Consider the following 17,500-nt stretch of genomic DNA (forward strand, 5'->3'; position numbering starts at 1 on the left):
TCCCGAATTGATCAGAGGCAGCACAAAACTTGCAGCTGACACCAACCTTGGTGGGCAACAGTTAGGCACACACACTTCTACAACAGAGAGTTTGGATACTTGATTCTGATTGGCTAGCAGCCGTTGTAAAATTAAGCATTAAACCACGAGAGGCCGTGTATTATAGTGATTTTATAACAGCTAGGGGGCGTTGTTAGGCACGACGCGAAGCGGAGTGCCTAAAACCCCCCTAGCTGTTACAAAATCACTATAACACACGGCCTTGAGTGGTTTATTGCTTTTATACAACGGTTACTACATCTATTAGTGTAAAATAAATACACAGCAATGTAAAATATTAACATTTATTCAAAACGAAGCATCATTCCCTCAATTCCGCCGAGCAAAATAGTTCCCCTAACAAAAGGGTTGCCAAGCAACAACAACAACTACAATGCATTGCATCAAATGGGAGGCGCATTAATACTGAAAATGGAATGATATGCGGTCCCAGGTGTGTGTTACAAAGTATTTTAACACGGCTTCCAGCCAATCAGAATCAAGAACCAGAACTAACCGTTGTATAATACTCTGTAACCCACGGCTGCGACCGCATAACAATTAGTATTAATGCGCCGTCAATCTCATTGACGAGGCCATTGATAAGATCAAGCGGTAGGCTATGCTTTGCGTAGCAACCACTTGCAGCAACCTCGCCTTTTTCGTATCCTATTACAAAAACACACTCATCAGTCCGATTCCAACTCTTCCACACCCCTACCAGCAAAAACGAGTGCTCTAGAGAACTGTTTTAATAACTGCACCATAGCTGGAAATATTCAAATAAATGTGAACGACCCGAATTATGCCTTATGGCTTATGTGAACAAGGCCAACCCAAATATGCGAGATAGCCTATGTTGCCTGGCAACCATTTAATTCAGAGCTATAGCCTATCGCGGAAGATTTTGTAAATACTAAAATGATAAGAATGATCGGTAAATAAATGATTTAATGTTACTACTGTGTGTTTTTTATGAATATGTATATGTAGTAACCGTTGTAGAAAAGCAATTGACCACTCGAGGCAGTGGGTTACACGGGATTATACAACGGTTTGTTCTGGTTCTTGATTCTGATTGGCTGGACGCCATGTTAAAATACTTTATAACACACACCTGGGACCGCATATCATTCCATTTTCAGTATTAATGCGCCTCCCATTTGATCCAATGCATTGTAGTTGTTGTTGTTGCTTGGCAACCCTTTTGTTAGGGGAACTATTTTGCTCGGCGGAATTGAGGGAATGATGCTTCGTTTTGAATATATTTTACATTGCTGTGTGTTTATTTTCCACTAATAGCTGTAGTAACCGATTTTAGGCACTCTGCTTCGCGTCGTGCCTAACAACGACCCCTAGCTGTTATAAAATCACTATAACACACAGCCTCGAGTGGTTTATTGCATAATTTTACTACAGCTTCGGGGGTTTTACGCCCTCCGCTATCGCGTCGGGCCTAACAACGCCCCGTAGCTGTGGTAAAATCCTGTGTAACCCACTGCCTCTCGTGGTCAATTGCTTAAATCTAATTCGGTTAAAATGTCTGTAATATTTAATTCATATGTGGCTCATTAAAGTGCAGGCCGTATTATGCATTCCTTTTCTGGCAGGATAAAACAGCTCTCAGATGTGGGAGCAGCACTTTGAAGTGTTGTCTCAGAAGCAGGCCAACTCTTACAGGAAGCCCTCATGTTTTAAACATGTTGTGTGTGGGACTAACACAGGTGAGCTCTCTGGATCTTACCCTGAAAAATAGCCAGCCAGGAGTTTCAGCAGTTGTGGATACACACAAGGATCCAGTAACCCCACACATGCAGCGCGCGCACGCGCACACACACACACACACACACACACACACACACACACACACACACAGACACACATACACACGCACATACACACACATGCACACACATGCACATACACACACAGACACACACATGCACATACACACACAGACACACACACACACATATGCTGTATACACACACAAACACATACAGTACACACACATACACACCCGCGCGCGCACACCCAAACGCATGCACACACGCACAAACATAACCTTTTCTCAATGAGTGAATATCTAAAGAGACATCTATTCTACAACTTCTTAACTGCTGAGTGACAGTGATTTGAAACAGATAAGGAAAATAAAAGCCACTGTGTGTCAATGACTGCAGTAATATCTGCTGATTTAATATCTGCTGTCAAATCTGTCACTTTCTCTCAGTTCCATCTTGTTCAGCCTCTTCCCCATATCCTACTATAATGAAATCATGAGCCCGACTAGCAGGAACACACGTGCGGATAATATCACGGCTAACTTCTCCCAGAAATATCACAACATTCTGCATCTTGGTGACACAGAGAGGAGTCCTGTTAATTGAGCGTTTTATGTGCAGGGTGTCTGGCTCAATAGTAAAAGGCCACTGCTGCTTTTGAAATGTAATCATTGTAATGTGATTTGCCTTATTGCATTCACTGTAGCCTTCTTACATTTAGATACGTTTACTCAAGTGTGTCTAAAGATAATGGACCTTCCATTATGGTGAATGTCTATAAGACTAACTTTGGCGTTGTAGCGAGTTCCAACTAAGTATCAGTGACACCGTATTGTGCCATTACACATGCCATTGCTCGTTTTGCTCGGGTACAATTGATTCTATTGTCCTGTTAGTCCGATATGACAATTGTACTGTAGTTATTACGATTTAATGAACATTTTGTCATATAACAGATTTGTAAAGTAGAAGAGTTGCCTACAATACAATACTAAAAGACTCACACTGTGCATGTTTTCTGAACAAATGAACGCAGCGTCAGAGGTGATGGTTGGCTTGATTCAGCGGATTGTTTCAACATCACTGTTCTAGTGTTCTTTTCTAGGGGTCGAGGGTCATCTGGCCCTGACCCACATCTAGTCTGCTGTCCTCATGGGTTTTCCCTGAGCAAGGTTCTGGTAAGGACCCAGCCCTCTGAGTTACCAGCCAGGCGCTTGTTTGTGTTTGTGTGAAGACGTGTCGGTATGAGAGAGAGAGAACGCGTGCTTGTGTTGGAGTGCATGTGCAGAGAGGAAATGAGTGGCGCGGAGATAACCTGGGGGGAATGTGCTGAGGTGGTCTGGATGGACTGTGGCAGGAAAGTGTAGCAAGCCAGAGAGACAGGAACACGCAGCCGACCATCCCCTTCACCCCAGCTTCCATCTGTGTTTCTGCCACTGTCAGGCCTTTCTCTGGCACACACACGCACACACACACACACACACACACACACACACACACACACACACACACACACACACACACACACACACACACACACACACACACACACACAGCCACACACACTCACACTCAAAGGAAACGGCCTAGCTCCAGAAAAGCTGATGCGTCATGTCTTCTTATCCTTTCCTCTACACGCCGACTGAGGTTTCAGCACAACTCAGGAAGCGCTGGACCTTGGAGCACCTCTCTTCTCCTTTCCTCTCCTCCTCTCTTTCTCCCTTTCTCCCTTTCTCCCTCTGACTCTGGCCAGTGGCAGAGAGGCAAGCAGAGTCTGGCTGCTCTGAGGAGGAAGACTCTTCTCCAGGAGCCATGAGTCGACGCTGTGTGGTCAAAGTGGTCCAGCTGCAGCTCACAGAGATACAGCTGATGCCGGTAGGTGACCGCCGCTGTTGCTGACCCCTAGGCCACAGAGATGGAGAGAGGGAGGAGAGGGAAGAGGCAGAGAGAGGTGAAGAGAGGGGGTGAGAAAGAGGGTCAGATGGAGATGAAGAGGTATTGATTGTGTGTGTGTGTGTGTGTGTGTGTGTGTGTGTGTGTGTGTGTGTGTGTGTGCGCGCATGCGCGCGTGTGTGATTTGCCTTACAATTGCAATGACACAAAAGAAGCTGCTGTGGAATTGAGATTTTGTGAATCAGGCTGTTATGGTTGACTTATCTCTTCTCTCTGCTCCCACTATCTCCAGTGGGGTTACACTTCCTTACTGCTTAGCAGCCTCAGCAAATCAGCAAATCTAGAGCCAGTGGGCCTGAGAAAGTTTCAACTTCCCCCTCGATTTATGGAAGAAAGACAGATTCAGTACTGCTTCATCTTTTGCCAGCAATTCATTATTTACAGTAAATGTGTCAACATTACCGTTGAAGATCCTTTACAGAAATGAAATCTCACATAGCTCAGGTTTTGTCCATAATTGCCAAAACCATATCACTTTCATCCAAACCCAGCCTTTCATAACTGATTTTTCTGAAGTGAAAGGAGAACTTGGGCAAGAATGAAACTGACTTAGGCAACAGCTGGGCCTTTAGAATAAAGCTACAGTACCTGAGAGAGTTCCTGTTACTCTCCGCTCATCTGCGTGTGAATAGATCCACTGTGACTTCAGAGAGACTTGACTGAGGTAAATGAGATTCACTCTGCTAATCCTCTCAAATCTCTTCAACTCAGAACCTCAATGAGGAATGCTTTTGGTGAATAGATTGTGTGATTTAGACATTTGTGCATCAGGTTTCGAATTCTAATATCACCTGAAATATCACATATATATTTCAGCTGATTGATCTTTAATGGCTTTAGAACTGTGGTGATCTCTTGCCGACCTTCATGTCACAATGTGAACAGTGTTATCTGATGTTAGTTTCCTGTCCAAAATGAATTTCACTGAATGCCCCTCCTCCCCCCAACTTTGGGTTTTTTTCATACTTTTTCAGTTTACATAAATTAATGTCCTTTTTAGATGAGGTTTACTGTAACATGATGATGAACTTTCTATAGTCGCAATACATGTTGTTTATGGTCCGTCACAGATAATGGCATTAAGGATCTGTCAGGCAGAGAGAAACAGAGAAACACTTTTCTGAGAGATGCATGAATCCAGTTAGCGTGTTGTTTGTGTTTGTGTGTGTGTGTGTGTGTGTGTGTGTGTCTGTATGTGTCTCTGTGTGTGTGTGTGTGTCTGTTTATGAATGTGTGTACAATGTGTGTGTGAATGTGTGTGTGAATGTGTGTGTGTGTGTTTGTATGAATGTGTATATGATGTGCATGTGAGTGTGTCTGAATGTGTGTGTGTGTGTGTGTGTCTGTTTATGAATGTGTGTACAGTGTACAGTGTACATGCGAATGTGTGTGAATGTGTGTGTTTGTATGAATGTGTGTATGATGTGCATGCGAGTGTGTCTGAATGTGTGTGTGTGTGTGTGTGTGTGTGTGTGTGAAGCTGCATCTGTGTGACATTCCACTATTTAGAGATTTAAACAGTCAAAACCTAGTTATAAATGCAGCTGCTTTCCTTATAGGAATGAAATATTTCCATGTTCTGTGCCATGCAGTGATCAGGATAAATAAAACAAACCACAACAAATGTAATGTATGTTCTGATTCCATCAGCAAGACAGCAGAGAACCTTCTTTACTTCCACTGGTTCAAATGCACCTAGAAGATTATATTTTAAATTTGATGTGAATCTTTTTCAGACACATTCAATTGGATTGTTGGATTGGAACAATTGGATAGGCAAATCAGAATGTTTCCCACAAATACTTTTGTAGTATATCTTTATGCCAGAATACTGTATACTTGTGAAGGTATTTTTGGTCAGTATAGGGGCTGGTGGTGAGGTAGTGATACTCTAGCACGATGGTGTAACAAGCGGAATCTAAAATTAGTGAGATGCCTCTGAACTTTGTACTGTCAAAGCAATTTACAAGAAACTCATTTCAGATTCTGGTGATAGATAAATGTGTCTCTGCTGCGTTGTTTGTAAACTGCTACAGTATGTGTCTCCCTCACACAGACACAGACACAAACAGGCCCATCATTGTCAAGGCTGCCTGAGGGACTAAAGCACAATTGCCGCTGTAACAAGGTTAGCGTCTCTAACTGGTTAACCAGCGTATCTCCTGCCTTACAGTACAGAGTGCGGGAGTTAGTAAAAGTGATACAATCTGCTGCATGTCATACAACAGGCCATAGAGTAGGACCCGGCATTCCTCCCCGCCTCGGTGGAGAGATGTTGATTGAGAAACAGATGCCATGTTGTTTGGACGCGTTCAGGGCTGAGACCTCCCTCTGTCATGGCTGACAGGTCCAGTGTTGTGACCGATCCATTCTGAGATATGTGGAGAAGTCTGATATCGGACAGAAACTTTGTCAGGTGTGAAAGCTGATCTTGTCTGCTGGTCTGTGCCTGCGAATGTCTAGTAGCGTCGTTTGAGTTTGAGTATAATGAAATATAAAGTAAATAATAATAAATAAATAAATCTTGAATGATGACTTTTTCTTACAATACAAATACAATATAAACATAAACATAGGCTACAATGGTTCATGATTTGGTGGTTTAAATGGTGAATGTTTTTATTTTTTTATTTTTTTACAAACGTTTTTTAGATTATTATTATTTGCAATATATTGTGAATTGATATGTTATGTTATGAAGGACGTGAGAAGACGTCCAATAATGAGTATTGGATAAAAGTGCTAAATGACTGTAATGTAATGTAGACATGCAGCATTCAAATCGCTGTGCTTTATTGTTGCATGGAGCCTGGCTACATGAATTACTATGGTGGCCAAGAGGCCAGTCCTGGAGATGTCCTTATCATATTGATTAGACAAGGTAATTGATTAGAAGGCCCTGGCTAAGAGAGAGGCTCATATGAACCTATGGTACAGTAGATGATATGTAGTGGAGAGATGAATATCCTTTTATACAGTAGCAATGTAATATGTTTGCTACTTATTATAAAACAGAAGATCACAAAGAACAGTAACATACTCCAGAAATACTTCACTATAGTAAATTCATTACCCAAAATAGTAAGTAGGCTACTACAATTATTTTATTTGTGAACCATGACAATCACAGATAGCATTATCAGGTAAGGAGGTCCCCTTCCCAGAATAGTCGTAGATGACAGATAACCTAAGACAGGATACCATAAAGGACCCCAGAATAGTTCATCAGGATTGTTTGGTAATTGACTTTATAGCCAATGAGTTAGAGGGGGGGTTGGGGTAAAAATGCCGGCAAGTTATTTAAAAATCTTCAGAGAACAAGAGCTCGTTGTTCCACACCCGCCTGAGGAGAGGAAGATCGTGATTGGCCGATCATTCCTTACAAATGGAAAAGAGGGCCGTCCTGATGAATTAGTCGTTCAAAACTCTGCTGTTCTGCTGTGATGGGACCAGGGGTGATCTGATGGGTCACTGTTTGAAGTGATTACTGCGCGACACAACATAAAGGGCTAGCTCTACTGAAGCCTAATTAGCTCACTTAGGACTCGAGCAGAGTATTTAAAGACTAGGCCAGGGACCAGGAAAGGACAGACAACACAAACCAGCTCACCAGTGTAGCCACCACTGCTAAACACCACAGCCTGGAATCCTTAATAGACTGGGTCAGCTCCACCACCACCTCCTCCAGCTCCACCACCCAACCTGAATATAGGCCCGCTCTGACAGAGAATGCCACATCTAACTGACTGTAGCTACTACACCATGCGGGACGCAGCCAGAGTTTCGAACGTAAGGATTTACATGTCTTTAAACTTGTTAACTTCACATTAACAAGTCTCTCTTGAAACTCCTTCTGCAAATGTTTTTTTCTTCTTCTAAAGAATGACTGATTGCCATTTTTTTTGTCATAATTATGTGGCTGGTTGATGGTTGGTTGATTTTGTGATGTGTGTGTGTGTGTGTGTGTGTGTGATACTGTACAGCATGTAAGAAAGAAAGCCATGATGACTGAAGCATAAAAAAATACTTTGTCAGTTGCTTGCATCAACATTAGGAACGGAACTTGAGGAAGTAGTCAGTAATTTGTTTTAACGTTTGAAATTCATTCTGGTTCTGGGAAAGAATGCTTTGTAATGATGAGATATCAGCCACCTCAGATATGACTCATTCACTGTCAGTGCTTACTCAGTCCGATTATAGCCATCAGCAGTATGAGACAAATAGCATTGGCTGTGAACTGACTTATTTACTGTTTGATCATGGGTTAGCATGGATCAAGTTCAGAGCCCCTCGAAGAACTACAAGTTCCTTTGACATGTATTTTTGGGTGTACTGACTGCTTAGCTGAACTGAGATTTCAATGGCAACTCCAAGTTCCAACCGCATAGATTCCTTGCATATTTATTCAGCAACTGACTCAACTGAGATCTGTTGCTACAGAACAGATAGCTCTGAAACCTCCGTATACATTCCTTAAATGCTGATGTTCTGACTGCATAACTGACCCCAGGTCTGTGTGGAACAGGTCCAGAGCCACCTAGAGAACTCCAAGTTTCACCTGCACCAGGGCCAGAGCCAGCAGGTCAAGCAATACCTGACTCTGGGTTCCAAGATGGCCGGGGGCCAGGGCCAGGGCCACATCGTCCCGGGACACCCCCACGCCCCGGGGCAACCTCTAGGGGCCGTGCCCGTCATGAGGAACGGGCACATGCCACCCGTCAGTGACGGTAGCACCCCCAACAGCCCCGTCACCCTGCTCACCCTGGCTGCCAGCCAAGACAGTGAGGTAGGCGTCTCGTAGTGTCTGCTTACTGTGTGCTCCATGTCCTTGAAAGTGAACAATATGCCAAGCTTATCTGCTTGTTAGAGATGATCCGCTGTGCCAGGTTGATAACATGCTATTTGGATCCACATACAGTGCATCCCTAATCTGCAATCAGCGATCTAGCAGTATGTCTGTGGACCTGCAGAGGGGAAACATCTATAAAAACTCCAGCTATTGATACAAATAAAGTGTTACAATCAATTTTGACCCCCACCCCCTTCTCTCTGATCTGATCCACGCATCAATAACTTCAGACATTTTCATTGATTCTGAGGAGAAGACTCCTTTGGAGGCAGGAAGCTGGTTTGATATCAGCCATCTGTTCCTCACCTGGTACCCCCTCCTTCAGAGTGGTGCTAGTGTACACTTCGTCTGTTATCAAATTAACGTCCCGGACAAAATTAGCCTGACGGACATTCCTCCCTTCCTACTGTCCATTGGTCCTGAATTAAATGTGCACAGTTGATGGTATAAGAGACATATTTCAGACCGAAAGTACTGATGCCAGTCAGATGGATACACTGTAATGACTGTTTTCTCCTTAGTTTCCAATGGATGAAGTTATTGATGACCTTATTAGTCTTGAGTCCGGGTTCAATGACGGCTTGGAATGTATGGAGCCCAACATCATAATGCAAAACAATGTAAGTATGGAATATACTATTTCAACTCTATACATTTCAGATGACTACAACGCTTGAGAATGAACCATGACAATATTGTTTTGGACTGTGATTCATCTACTTTTGTACTTTTGCTAATGCTAACGCTCTGTTGACACACATGGAGGGACATATGATAAGCAGTTTTAAGGAAGTCTAGTCAGTAATTAGTTTTAGCGGTTTAAGGTGCTTAATAACTGATAAGGGTTTTTTCTCAAAGAGAAAAACTATAGGAACTTCCATAAAACCTCTAATGTTCAGGCTTGACTTGCTTGGGAAAGGAGAGAGTCTTTGTTTAGTGGTCAGATTAAGAGAGAGTCTTTGTGTAGTGGTCAGATTAAGAGAAAGTCTTTGTGGGGAGGTCAGATTAAAGATGAGTCAAAGTTCATCTCACCAGGGTCGAGGCTCAAACACATTTCTCACATTTCTCAACCTTCCCAACAATGCAGATTAGGCAGTCAGTTATGTCATTGAACGTGGTGGTGGGCTGGCTATCGACGACAGTGTGAGAACAGTGTGCTAATTAGCGTTTACACTAATCCTCTGGTTCTTCTTCTTGCTGCTGAGAGCTATATATGACCACAACTAGACAGGCCAAGAGAGAGATAGAGAGAGCCCAAAACTAGATAGATCCTAAAACTAGTCTGTCCACCGTGTGAGAAAAAGACCTTATTCAGTCCAGACGAGGCATGCCAAATGAAAAACACAAAAATGCCAAGTCGGCAACACGGACAAATGTCCCCAGTGCGATTCATGGGCAGGGTGGAATTCTAAAACTGTGAGTTGGGTGCTGGGACAAGGGGCTGTTTGAGACCTGATTACCTCCACACCTGAGCTCGCTACAGAGGTGTCTGTTAGACCGAAAGAGAGTGAAGTTAAACGACACCATTGTGAGGTATAAGAGAGCAATGGAGGGAGGGATCCATGACAGACAAGCAAGACAGACAGACAGGCAGGCAGGCAGACAGACAGACAGACAGACAGACAGACAGACAGACAGGCAGGCAGGCAGGTAGGCAGGCAAACAGACAAGCAAGCAAGACAGACAGACAGGCAGACAGACAGGCAGACAGACAGGCAGGCAGACAGAGGCAGAGAGGAGAAGGGCAGACAGACAGACAGACAGACAGACAGACAGGCAGACACACAGACAGGCAGACAGACAGACAGTCAGACAGTCAGACAGACAGACAGACAGACAGACAGACAGACAGACAGACAGACAGACAGACAGAGAGACAGACAGACAGACAGACAGGCAGACAGGCAAGCAGGCAGAGACTGACTAAGAGACAGGCAAGGGAGGAGGAGATATTTAGAGAGGAGTCACTGAGGCATTGGATCGGGCTAATACCCCCCTCCCTGTGGACTTGTTCAGGGTTGATACCATGCTTAAATGGATCAATTCCTTCTAATTAGTCATACAGTTGGATACAAGCCATCGTTTCACCATGTCAACATATCCCAGAACACAGATGGGATCAGAATGATTAAAGCGCTATAGAAGTCAGGGGACTATCTTTCATGTTGATAAGCACTACTTTTTTTTCAGTATTCCTCTTCCTTGTTGAGATAATGAGAGAAAGTTGCGCACTGTGCACCAGCACAGCAAAGCATTGGCAAATGTTAAATTATCGGTTTAAGCACACACACACACACACACACACACACACACACACACACACACACACACACACACACACACACACACACATACACACACATACTGTAGACACTGGATAAGATTGGCTTTTCCAAACCAATTCTGCATCTGTGAGACGTTTTTTTAGCTTCTTTCCCAGAAATGCATAGGGGCCGATTAGACATGCATATGTGTCATTCCGCCATATCTCCATTCCTCCAGAGCCACAGAAAAGGCATAGTTATCTGTTGATGTATGCATGTTTTCCCAGAGATGACGAGCTGGGTAAGAAAACAGTTTGACTCTGTTTGGGGACTTGGGACAGCTGTCAGGCAGCGGGGGGCTATTTTGAACACAGACGGCCCCTGTGTTTGGGTCCTTTCATGTGGCGGGGTACTGATAATGATGGTGTTGGAGCATAGGGGGACAGGGCCAGGTCATAGCCCTGGAAAGGGCAGCCAGAGTTGGGCTGGGGAGAAGGCCAAGAGGGGTGGGGGTGGAGCTTGTGGAATTGACAAATTTAAATTTAGTTCAATTTAGGTTTTAGAATCCATTGACCCTGACCCTGATGGAAGTGCCACTGCTGAGTCAGACAAAACCATGTCCTCAAGCTGACACGTCTGCCAACACACCTCTGAACTCTAGAACTTCACCCCCTGAAATTTTTCAACTCCTGGCCATTCGGTGCCTGTAAACTAACAATTATCAATGTTCAAGAGCTTCAGGGAGGAATTTATGCCAATCATTTACGAGGCAGTAGGCAAACCCCAATCAAAGCAAAGAAAATATATTCCACTTTATATTAACTGTCAATATATTATAGTATGTACATATATACATTATATTTTCCAATATATCACAATGTATTTTTGTTTCATAAGGGAAAGGAGGTGCTTGAATATTGTTTCATCCAGGTCTGAGCGCATCCCTCCTATGTCTCTGCGTCTTGTCTGTCTTGTTAAAAGTTTGGGTGACGATCCTCTCCTCTCCTCGGCAGGTGTCCCTGAGTGGCAGCATGCTGGACCTCTATGGGGGTGAACCAGGTATGACTTCCCCGCATGGCCGAGCCACACTCACCTCATGTCCCATAAAGCTCATTGTTAAAAGGGAGGTCACAGGTCTGATCACACAACAGAGCACTGACGACTTAACGCTAAATAAAAACACAATCACACTGAATATTGATAGTTCATGGGTGTACTGTAGGTAATGAAACACAAGCACATTCTGTAGCTAAGTAAAAGACAAACACAATCAAGATAACACACGCCCATGGTATTAGCTATATTTCCCAACAGACTGGGCTGATCTCTTTCTTGAATCATTGTCTGGAGCAGTTGATTCATCATTCAGTCAGTGGATTAGTTGTAAATAACGGTTTCATTAGCTGCTACTTTATTTTAAGGTGGTGATATACAGCTACTTAGTTTGTACGGATCGGTTGAGACAAACTTTCTTGGTGTTTGTGATTGCCTATCCAGCGTATCATGTCCAATCAAGAGGGATGTTATAGGAAAACAGACAGACATGTTTACAAGTCGTAAGTAGATTTTTTGCTTAAAAGTGTTCGGTGTCAATGGATCTCTTTATCGGCCTGTGAGTGGCCTGTGCTCTTTTGTATAGCAGCCTGCAAAACAAAAGGCTCTTTGAGACTGTTCTTATGAGTGTCATGCATCAAGTAAAGCTAATTTATTTAGGAAATAGAAAGGATGTCTCAAGAACTCTTCACTCTGCTGAGAAAATAGGAAAATGAGCCATCTTTTTCATATGAGTGTGCAGTGGGACAATGGGGCAGTTACACAGAGTTTAAATGACCTTATTGAATCAACAAAGACGAATTGAGAAATCCAATCTCTGGTCCCAATTATATAATTTGGAAGAATGTGATTGTGAATATGCATGCCCTGGCGTTCCGTCGCCCCCCCCCCCCAGGAGAATCAGCAAATTTGTTAAGCTGACTTAATTGTGGGCTGAGTGGCTTAAAGGAGGACACACAGCTTTTTCACAATGGAGCAGAGCGATGCCAGACTAGGATACAGTAGCTAACACTGGCTTGATACAGTAGCAGCTCCACACTCAGACTGACCTCAATGTCAGCCACCCCCCCCCCCCCCCCCCCCCCGTTTCACTTTTTTTTTTTTTTCACCCCAGTTTTGTGAGTGGGTTTCTAATTTGTCCGTTCCTTTGTATGTGTTGCAGTACATGACACAAGGGTGATGGCCAAAGAAAGACAGAAAAAAGACAATCATAACTTAAGTAAGTTACATCTCTCCCACTCTTTTCTGATCAAAATGATCATTTAACAGTCGAGCGGACCACTGGAACACTCTCTCCCTCTCTCTCTTCCCCCTCTCTCTCTCTCCTCTCTCTCTCTCTCTGTCTCTCTCTCAGTTGAAAGAAGACGAAGATACAACATCAACTACAGAATCAAGGAGTTAGGAACACTGATACCAAAGTCCAATGACCCGTAAGTGTCCGTATTCCAATGTCTCTTCTTTCTCTCTCTCTCTCTCCCTCTCTCTCTTTCTTTTCTCTCTCCCTCTGTCTCTCTCAGTTATAAACTGTTGTTTTTTCTTTAAAACACACCGCACACCCCTCTCCTTCCTTCACGCTTGGTCGCAATTAGCCAGTCTAGTCTATCAGTCCGAGAAGATGTACAGCCTATTACATTCTAAGCACAGAGCCACTCTAAATGTAGCCCAGTGAATTCATAATGAGCACTTGAGCACTTCTCACTCATATTTCAAGGGTGTACTTGAAGCGCTCAATAGCTCCGCCGTCCGCGAGAGACGATTGTCCCCACGCCCCTGTCTCCTCGACAGCCCCGGCTCGACGCCGTGAGCGATGGAGATGGGGGTCAAATGTAAAGGGGCCATTTTTTAAAGAAAAGTTTGGAGCCGGAGTAGCACGTAGAGCCGGAGCACGGGGGCCAAGGTACAATCCGCTGGGGTCCACGGCGCAATTGAACTTTGGATCGAATTGAAATGTGTGTGTGTGTGTGGGGGGGAGGGCGGTGACGTCTGTCTCCATGCTATTAGAGGGAGATAAGGGAGATTATTACCACGATCACACCCTCCTTCTGTTCTCCCACTGAAAAGGACAATTTTACTACCGCTTTCTCCCTTTTAAAACAGGAAGGGTATCAGCCAAGGCTTGCAGTCTGCCACCAAAGTCCAATTCTCTCCCCCTCTGTTCACTTACCTTGTCGTCCCCATACCTAGTTTTTACTCAAGGATTAATTTTACCCTACAAGGGGGCTTCCAGAATGGACTTTCTGCAGAACCCACTTAACTATTCTATTAAAAATCCCATTCAGAGGCGACGTAATGTCCGAGGGTGAATAATTACTTGTGTAAATCATCATTTCTTATTCTCCTGCAGTATAAAAAAGGGGCTTGGGCCCTGAATCGTTTCTTCCTGATCATATTCTGCTGACGTGAGGGTCTGTGCCACATGAAGGTTATCTTTTTCACGCCCCGCCCTACAGTGACATGCGCTGGAACAAAGGCACCATCCTGAAGGCGTCGGTGGAGTACATTAAATGGCTGCAGAAGGAGCAGCAGCACGCCAGGGAGCTGGAGAACCGGCAGAAGAAACTGGAGCAGACCAACAGGAGGCTACTGCTCAGAATCCAGGTGCGTGCCGCACAGCGTGCTAGACTCTAACACGCACGCACGCACACACGCACGCGAGCACGCACGCACGCACGCACGCACGCACGCACGCACGCACGCACGCACGCACACTTCTAAAGATCCTCTCATCTATGTAACCCTTAGACCCCCAGTAGCCGCTTGACCTCCCGATCCAGTGCCTCCTTGTCCTGAATGAACAGCAGCTATTCTAACATTATCACCCGGTGCGTGTCTGGAAAGGGAGGAAATACTCGTTGCAACTTACCCCTCCCCCCAGTCAAGTTAACTCACACACACACAAATGAAACCCCGGGCCTTGATCTGCCTGGCCTCTCTACATACTATGTGTTTGATCTTAGTGACTTGAGGGGGTCCTGTGTTGTCCTGTCTGATTCAGCAGTGTGTGTGTGTGTCTACCCCCCCCCCCCCCCCTCCAGCATTTGGGCTGTGAGAACCATGTCGCTGACCTGCTGTAGTGTGATGGATGTTGAGTTCAGTAGCACAAACCCCCCGAGGGTACACTGCTGGAGCGGGACAGTGGTGGGGAGGGGAGGCAAACACAAGGGGGTAGTTCATGGGATGGGATGATTCGGATGACCCTGCTGTAGGCTACATGGGGCTACTATTCAAACTCAATTCGTCATCATCTACCACGAGGCTTTGGTGTGTGCGTGTGTGTGTGTGTGTGTGTGTGTGTGTATGTGTATTCACAAACCAGCAACTGTTTGGCGGGACTTTGTTTTCTCAGAATAAAGGTCTTTCTGTGTGTGTGTGTGTGTGTGTGTGTGTGTGTGTGTGTGTGCGTGTGTGTGTGTGTGTTATGTTGGTTTATGACGCCACTTTAACAGCTCCGTCTCTGTGTATTTGTCAGGAGTTGGAGATCCAGGCCCGAGCCCATGGCCTCCCCAGCATGGCTACTGGCCTAGGGGGGGTCGAGCTGTCCTCCCAACTCCTCAAACAACACCCCCAATCAGCCCAGCCCCCCCAGACGCCACAGCCCCCCCTATACCAGGACGACATCAACGGGGAGTATCTCCAGAGGACGACCGCTATGCCGGAAATGGCCACCGGGGGCGCCGGCATGGGGGCGGAGCAAGGCGCGGATGGTTCCACCACGTTCTCGGACCCCCTGTCCCACTTCACGGACTTCTTCAGCTCCACGCTCAAGGATGAGCACCGATTGGACGAGATCCTGATGGACGACCCACTCTCGCCGTTCGGCGCCGACCCGCTCCTCTCCGCCTCGTCACCCGCCGCCTCCAAAGACAGCAGCCACAGCTTCAGCTCCGATGAGGGTGACGACCTATGATAACCTCCGGGTGACCTTTGCGGTGACCCCAAGGTGACCTCTGGTCAAAGGGCATACGGTATTTAACGCCTGGACTGATAAGGTTAAAATGTACAATCCAGGAACATTGTTACAGACCAGCACTAACACAGACACATACACACGCAGACACAGAAACACACACACTGACACAGAAACACACACACACACACACACACACACACACACACACACACCAGGCCCGTACTGATATATGCTGGTCTGGCTACAGAAGCCTACTGGACCAGAGATGGAGATTCCTCCCTTACAGTCAGCACCCAGCCAGTGGACCTCGCTTACAGGCATAGCGCTGATGATGTAAACTTACAGATCGCCCGGACACAGCCAATCAGAGCCTGCCAGAGGAACCAGACTCATGAGAAAAAAAAGGGAGATAGACAATCAATCTGTTCGGGAGGTCCACACTGGCAGAATGAGTCTACATTGTCTAGAGCTGTACACTGTAACCACACTCAACTACACGTCACTGTACATCACTGAATACATCAACAAGAAGAATAAGTCCTCCTTTAGAAGTCTGATAAAGTCTGTATCAAAAAGCATTATTGTGGAAGAGGAAAGTATTTTTGTTAGAGGTGTTACCACTTTGAAACAGCAGGGCTGAAGAGGTTTGTGATTACACTGATGTGCCTTAAGAGCTGGTTACTGACAGTTTGTCTTAAGCTGAACTCATACTATAACAGAAGTACTAGCCAAGAGCCTAACATGTGTGTTTTGTCTTGATGTACTTTTACAAAATGTTAATGTATTTATTTGTGTTTTTAATCCATTTATTCCTAAACAAATGTGTATTATCTAACACGTTATCTTTTTTATTCTTAGCGGGGGTGGGGAAAAATATAATAAACCCCTTTTTTTGATAGATGGAATCCGGCTTCTTTTCTTGTCCTCTGGTCTGACACGTCACACGACCCACCACTCTCCCGCCTGTCCTTTACCTATAAACCTCACTCTAAACAGGCAGGCTGCTCCATTCTCTGTCGTGGTGAAAAGTAACACGAAGATCAAATAAAGAAACTGCAATTTTCTTCGTTCTCTGTTGTATCCAGAGTTGAGACCGGACTAGAGAGCTTCTGGGTACTCAGATTAACACCAGACTAACCAGTCTGCTCCGGGGGACTGTGGGAGCAGGGTTCTGGTGGAGGGTCAGGGTGGGAGCAGGGTTCTGGTGGAGGGTCAGGGTGGAGCAGGGTTCTGGTGGAGGGTCAGGGTGGAGCAGGGTTCTGGTGGAGGGTCAGGGTGGGAGCAGGGTTCTGGTGGAGGGTCAGGGTGGAGCAGGGTTCTGGTGGAGGGTCAGGGTGGGAGCAGGGTTCTGGTGGAGGGTCAGGGTGGGAGCAGGGTTCTGGTGGAGGGTCAGGGTGGAGCAGGGTTCTGGTGGAGGGTCAAAGGGCAGAGGGAGTGAGAGTGGGCTGAGTGAGAGAATAAGAGGAGTAATGGTGATGATGATGATGATGATGACCCTGTTGAGAGCTCTTGATGATGTGATGAAAGGGTAGAATTAAAGCAGAGGAGAGAAAGGCCAGGGAAGGTCTCCATTTTCAAATAATACAACTATACACAACTTAAAGTTTGAAAACGTATTGAAAACCCCATGTTTGTTTCTAGAATAACT

The 17,500-nt window shown here is 45.2% G+C and overlaps 1 protein-coding gene across 1 annotated transcript; it reads left to right on the forward strand.

Moving 5' to 3' along the window:
* Positions 1-3,632: 3,632 nt before the first annotated feature.
* Positions 3,633-15,849, forward strand: tfec (transcription factor EC; the record flags this gene model as incomplete). Its single annotated transcript, XM_084447509.1, has 8 exons — positions 3,633-3,698; positions 8,302-8,562; positions 9,147-9,245; positions 11,903-12,023; positions 13,105-13,161; positions 13,297-13,372; positions 14,393-14,540; positions 15,412-15,849. The coding sequence occupies exons 1-8, from the start codon at positions 3,636-3,638 to the stop codon at positions 15,847-15,849; spliced, it is 1,263 nt and encodes a 420-aa protein (XP_084303635.1). The 5' UTR covers positions 3,633-3,635.
* Between the last annotated feature and the right edge of the window lie 1,651 nt (positions 15,850-17,500).

Source organism: Borostomias antarcticus (assembly GCF_949987555.1).
Source record: "Borostomias antarcticus genome assembly, chromosome: 13".
NCBI lineage: Eukaryota > Metazoa > Chordata > Actinopteri > Stomiiformes > Stomiidae > Borostomias > Borostomias antarcticus.